The 6945-nt window shown below is 37.0% G+C and overlaps 1 protein-coding gene across 1 annotated transcript; it reads left to right on the top strand.

Annotated features, from left to right (window-relative positions):
• The first annotated feature begins 1695 nt into the window (after window positions 1-1695).
• Window positions 1696-2881, top strand: LOC308489717 (mortality factor 4-like protein 1). The gene has a single exon (XM_081031258.1). The coding sequence runs from the start codon at window positions 1759-1761 to the stop codon at window positions 2728-2730; it is 972 nt and encodes a 323-aa protein (XP_080887384.1). The 5' UTR covers window positions 1696-1758; the 3' UTR covers window positions 2731-2881.
• The last annotated feature ends 4064 nt before the right edge of the window (window positions 2882-6945 follow it).

The raw sequence follows: 6945 nt of genomic DNA, 5'->3' as shown, positions 1-6945 counted from the left end.
TATACATTTTTTGGCACCCTCTGCATAATAGATGCTCAAACTGTTTTGTTGCATGGACTAATGATTGAAAGATCTGAAATATTTGCACGTATATTCCCAGTCTGAAAAACTGGGATGATGTGAGAGGGTCCCACTAATCAGAACCCTCCCCCATTTCCTGAAGCCTGAGCTTCGTGCTGGCGTTGTTCACTTCCACCATCAGGCTGATTGATCTCCAGGGTCCAACACTGCCACGTGCTCTGATATGGAGAGAACAGCACAGAAGGAAGCAGTCAGTCTATTGCTTCATCCCCAAAGCATAGCAAATAAGGGCTCATCAGTGTAGCTTCTGTATTTACCTTTAATCGTCATGTGAAACCAAGGCACATTCGAAGGGGAATGGGTATAGCGGTGATGTTTTCATGGTTGCTGAATACCCTTTCTTACCAATGGCTCAGTTTGTTAAAAAGGGTGTCAAGTCTGCCGTGTGTTGTATGGAGGAGGAGGTTGACCACAGGGCTCTTCACAGATGTCCATGCTGCTCACCTCTCGCTGCAGGTAGTTGCTCATACATAAGATAACCAACTAGGGTTGAGAAGAACCAAAGGTAAGTGTCCTAAGGAAGTCAAGCTCCAGCTTCAGCCTGACAAGTGTTATTCAAAACCTTCTCATGCCTTAGTTACCAAGTTGAGCACTCATTGTATCCTCCAAAGAAGGACTGACTGAACCACGGTACAGGTTCATGCAGCAGAGGTGAGACAGAGATTGGCTCGGAGCTAGATGAGGAGTGAAGAGGAAGTAAACAGAAAATGAAGGTAAACACAAGGCCCCCACACAGCCAGGTAGTCAGGAAGATGTACACATAGAGTGTGCCAAAGACAAGGTAGCTTTGCAATGATAACAAAACTAAATCCACTGACTGGTTCTCCAGAGCCCAGGGCATCTTAAATGGAGACATAGAAGTCATTTGCAATAAAGTTACAAGAATGTATGTGTATACATATATATGTATATGACTTTTGTGAAAGGATACAATCTTCTGTATCCTTTTGTAATAATTACCATATATATTTCTCTATATTTAATTGTATTTTTAGAACCATGCTTATCTTGAAATACACATACAAATTAGGCCATTGTAAGTACAGTATTGAAAAAAATGAACTTCGGTGCACTGGTGTCTGTCTACATAAAAATAGGATGTTTTGGATAAATAAATACAGTTCTAGCTAGTGTGTGCAAAAATGCAGCGTTCTCTACATTGGCACTGTTCTGTTTTGTGTCAAGCCCATCTGTTGCAATTATCCAAATGTCTATTTTTATTATTCAATTTCCCAATAACATGTGTCTGCCTTCCTTGTCCCATTAACTCTCTATTCTTTTATGTGCTTCCTATAGAATAATCAGCTGTATTCACTATATTCCACTGCCAAAAAATATTTTAGGAAAGAGAATGGATAAAGGGCAACTTTATATAGTTGCTGATGATTATTGTGGACTTTGATACACAGCACCTATTCACCCTTCAAACAAGATTGACTCAGGCAGAATAATCTTTTCCTAAATTAGTATGTAGTAGTAGTAGCAGCAGCAGTAGTAGTAGTAGTAGTAGTAGTAATAGTAGTAGTAGTAGTACCCTGTTTCTCCGAAAATAAGACCTAGCCAGACAATCAGCTCAAATGCGCCTTTTGGAGCAAAAATTAATATAAGGGGGCTGGAGAGTGGGGGGCGGTAGTGCGAGTGGTGGGAGCAGGAGGAGGCGGCGGCGAATCCCTATAAATGGCGCCGAAGCAGGACCCGAAGCCTAAATTCCAGGAGGGTGAGCGAGTGCTGTGCTTTCATGGACCTCTTCTTTATGAAGCAAAGTGTGTAAAGGTTGCCATAAAGGACAAACAAGTGAAATACTTTATACATTACAGTGGTTGGAATAAAAACTGGGATGAATGGGTTCCAGAAAGCAGAGTACTCAAATACGTGGACACCAATCTGCAGAAACAGCGAGAACTTCAAAAGGCAAATCAGGAGCAATATGCAGAGGGGAAGATGAGAGGGGCTGCTCCAGGAAAGAAGACGTCTGGTCTGCAACAGAAAAATGTTGAAGTGAAAACAAAGAAGAACAAACAGAAAACACCTGGAAATGGAGATGGTGGCAGTACCAGTGAGACACCTCAGCCACCCCGCAAGAAAAGAGCCCGAGTAGATCCTACTGTTGAAAATGAGGAAACATTCATGAACAGAGTTGAAGTTAAAGTGAAGATTCCTGAAGAACTAAAACCGTGGCTTGTTGATGACTGGGACTTAATTACTCGGCAGAAACAGCTCTTTTATCTTCCTGCCAAAAAGAATGTGGATTCCATTCTGGAGGACTATGCAAATTACAAGAAATCTCGCGGAAACACAGATAACAAGGAATACGCGGTGAACGAAGTGGTGGCGGGGATAAAGGAATACTTCAACGTGATGCTGGGCACTCAGCTGCTCTACAAATTCGAGAGACCGCAGTACGCGGAGATCCTCGCAGACCACCCCGACGCCCCCATGTCCCAGGTGTATGGGGCGCCACACCTGCTGAGATTATTCGTGCGAATTGGAGCGATGTTGGCCTATACCCCTTTGGATGAGAAGAGCCTTGCTTTGTTACTGAATTATCTTCATGATTTCCTAAAATACCTGGCGAAGAATTCTGCAACTTTGTTCAGTGCCAGCGACTACGAAGTGGCCCCTCCTGAGTACCACCGGAAAGCTGTGTGAGGCGCTTACTTACCCTTGTGTTTGGATCTCTGTAAACACTCTGTTCTTAGTCCTTCTCTTGTACAAATGCTGTACTTTGAAAATGTTTGTGTATAACAGAATTGATGTTTGTTTTCTGTTTGGTTTTAAACAGAGAAAATAAAAGGGGTCACAGCTCAAAAAAAAAAAAAAAAAAATTAATATAAGACCCAGTCTTATAGTAAAATAAGACTCTGTATTATATTATATTATATTATATTATATTATATTATATTATATTATATTATACTCGGTCTTTTTATTTTTTTTCTGTTCAATGGGAGACATATTAAAATGGTATTATTATGCAAACTGTTCAGAATATTATGTCAGACATTACAATGGATTTGAATGTAATAATTTTAATAAAGTTCACTTTAAGCTAAACAATGTAAATGTATGCTTCAGAGAGTAGTTTATCATAAATAATAACCGAGGATGGTCACTGCTTATAAAATTATCTTAGAGTTGCAACAACATGGATGGATCTTGAGATTATCATGCTAAGCAAAGTAAGTCAGACAGAAAAAGTTGAGAACCATATGACTTCACTCATATGTGGCATATAATACTGAAAGCAACAAGGCAGAGAAATGAACAAACAAAACCTCCTAGACACACACAACAGTTTAGTGGTTGCCAGAGGATCAGGGAGGATTGGGGGTGTTGGTGGTAGAAGAGGGTAAAGAGGGCAAATACATGGTGATGGAAGGAGAACTGACTCGGGGTGGTGAACATATAATGCAATAATATATAGATGATGTATTACAGAAATGTATACCTGAAACCTATATAATTTTACTAATTGATGTCACCCCACAAAATTTAATTAAAAATAAAGGACACAGCAGAAAAAAAAAAAGTAAAATTATCTTAGAGTATGTTTGGTAAAAGAACATCTGAATAAAATTTTTAGACATCCATAAATTGCCTGTGATAAATGCTATATTTTCATTTTAATAGAAGCAGAAATGTAAAACATAAGATCCAATTAGAATATGTTATATTACATAAATACAAGCAAACTACACAGAAGCGTGAAATACCCAAAGGCTAGAACCCCAAGACGAATACCCGGTCTTATAGTAAAATAAGACTGGGTCTTATATTAATTTTTGCTCCAAAAGACGCATTAGAGCTGATTGCCTGGCTAGGTCTTATTTTCGGGGAAACACGGCTAGCAGTAGTAGCAGCAGCAGCAGCAGCAATAGGAATATTGAATGTAATTTATTTACCACGGCACCTAATTTGCTTGAATTATACTGTATAATATAACACCTGCAAAATTAAAACACAGATGAATAGACTTACTTAAATGTAGGACTGTTGGTGGCTATCACAGACTTCTCTTCTATATAGAACTCATGCTTGTTCTTCCTCAGGAAAGCTATCTTGGCGTATGTAATAGTCCTCGCATCAGCTAATGAGCAAACACATGCACACTTCCTGGGGTCTTCCTTATTTTCAGAGTAGGACACAAAGCATCATATTTACCATCAGCTACTCTGCCCACCTAGTGATCCCAGACTCATGTCTAGTTTTAGGACACAGTGCTGAGAAATCTCATAATTGGATCTAGTTCCAAAACTGACTTCTAACCTAGTGTTACGTTTGGCAATCCTCTGTGCTGTTCGAGCCTTGTAACCACAGCCTAGTCTTTCATCTGACCTACAAAATATGTCAGAAAAACCATAAAGACCCAATGACCACTTCTAAACAATTTCATCAAAGAACAAATGTTCCTGAAAACAAATCTATCAAGAAAATGTTTCTTTGTCCTTAAATATTTACCTTAGTTCTAAAGTCAGTTTATACATAACAGTATAATAAAACAGAAAACTAGGTTTGGCATATACTTCTAGTTCAGATACTAACTACTAGTTTTGCTTTAGTGAGGAGATTTAACCTCCACTCATTTAAAATGTATTCATTGACCATCTACTGTATGAACATGGAGGGTGCCAACAAAATGTATACACATTTTAAGAAAGGAAAAAACTGTATTAAAATTACGCTGATGGTAATTTTGAGCACCTCTTGTAATTGCATAACTCAAATGTGACTTGTATTCATCTTGTGCTATCAGCACATGTTGAATATTATAATTTTAATACATTTCTAAAATGTGTATGCATTTTTTTTGGCACCATCTATGTATGTCAGGTAGAGTCCTAGACCTTCCTGGTCATTAGTACCCTCAACTGATAAAACTTTTTGATTTTACACAATTGTAAAAGTCTATGTAGTTTTATGATGTGTTGTAATATCTTGAGCCAAATTAGAGATTGCCTTATGCACTGACAGCAGGAGTGGGACGGTGAGAATACATTTTGTGTGTCCTTTTAGCCAAGATACCACCATAAATAACATTATCTTTAGAGTATGAAAGCAACATCCCTTAAGCTACGTGTTATCTAATAGACAAAAAAAAAATTGTTTTTTTGTTCAATGTTTATTGAAAAGATGTCATAATCCCCTCTTTGGGGCAAGCTACCCTCAAGCAGAGGTCAGGACCTCTTTTCCACTGATGCAGAAATACTTTCACAGGAGGAAACCCCTCTCAGAATAAACTGAAGAGTTTACCACTGGTTCATGTCACTGGTAAGGAAGGCATAATAAAGGTTTTTGTAGGTGACAAACAATATTCTCTCTCAAATCCTGCCTATAACCTATCCCTTCAGCCAATTACCCTGGCTCAGTCACCAAAGATAATCTGATGAACTAAAGAAATCTTTATCCTCATTCCATGAAACACAATTTTTAAACCATTTTACTAAGGTACAATTGACACACAAAAAGATGTACATATTTACTATAAACAACTTACTGAGTTTGAAGTTAAGTATACACCCGTGAAACCACCATGAAACATAATTTTGAAAACAACTGTTTCCTAAATCTTGGGGTATCTTCTCATCTTTTATCTTAGAATGGGGCAGCGAAAGAAAGAAAGTGCAAATACTAGGTTATAAAACATAAATATTTGCCTAAAATGTACTAATACCTGCCCTACAAATGTATTTTGATGTCACTTTTTGAATTATTTGCATAATAAAGTATGAGAAGTACAGAAATAATGCTCTTCACGTTAGCACCTAGCAAATAAATTTCCAAAGCAAAATATAAATTCTGCCAAATTACACAAGGATGTAGAAATGACACCGAGAACACAGCCCCCTCTGGGCAGGTAATGCTCATGGCCTTTGGAATGAAGACTTTCTAAACCACATGCCAAGAGGAATAACAAGGCAAATTAATAACAAGGTTATACTAAGGTAAAGTTGTTCATCATTTTGTTTATGAAATACATGCATCCTGTTGTATTTAACTGTAGTTGCTCCCTTTCCATTGATGTAGTGTATTAGAAGGTGTGAAGAGTATCACAGTGTGTTTTCTGTTCATTTTATAGTTGACATAAGTTGATGTACATTTGGGTTGTTTCTAGTTTAGACTATTAAGGTAATGTTCTTTTAACATTTTGTGTGTGTGTTTGTGTGTGTGTGACATATGTATGCATTTTGGTTGAATGTCTAACTACTAATGAAAAATTTAGGTACTAATTTTTTTAGGTACTAATGAAAAATTTAGAAAATTTAGGATTACTTTAGGGAATTGCATATGCTCCAATGTGTAGAAAAGAATAAGTGCTTTTTCAAAGTGACTGTGCCCATTTATATCCCTATCAGAAGCAGAGTTTAAATTGATCCACCTACCCTTAAGTATTTAGTATTATAAATGTTTTTTTTTTTATTTTAGCCATTTGAATGGGTATGCAATGGCATTGCTTTGTGGTTTAAATTTGCGTTTCCCTGATGACTAATGAAGCTGAGAACCTTTCCTTATATTAATGGCCATTGAGATATATTTTTGCTGGAAGGGCTTGTTTAAATTTCTTTACCATTTTTTCTTACTGTATTTTCTGTCTTTTTATTGATTTGTAGAAGTTCTTTACATATTCTGGATGTGAGACTTTTAAAATTAAATGTCTTATAAATATCTCACCCCTCTCTGTGACTTGGCTTTCACTATTTTAATATCCTTGGTTAAACAAAAGTTTTTATTTTTTAATGTATTTCAATGTATCATTCATTTCCTTTGAGGTTAGCACTTTTGTATAATTACAAATACAATTTTTCTAACCAAGTTCCAAAAGATATTTTCATATAATCTATTCTAGGGACACTTTTGTTTTCACTG

The sequence above is a fragment of the Rhinolophus hipposideros genome (assembly GCF_964194185.1).
Source record: "Rhinolophus hipposideros genome assembly, chromosome: 21".
Taxonomy (NCBI): Eukaryota; Metazoa; Chordata; class Mammalia; order Chiroptera; family Rhinolophidae; genus Rhinolophus; species Rhinolophus hipposideros.
The sequence above is the reverse complement of the archived record's forward strand: the minus strand, read 5'-3'. Positions and strand labels throughout refer to the sequence as shown.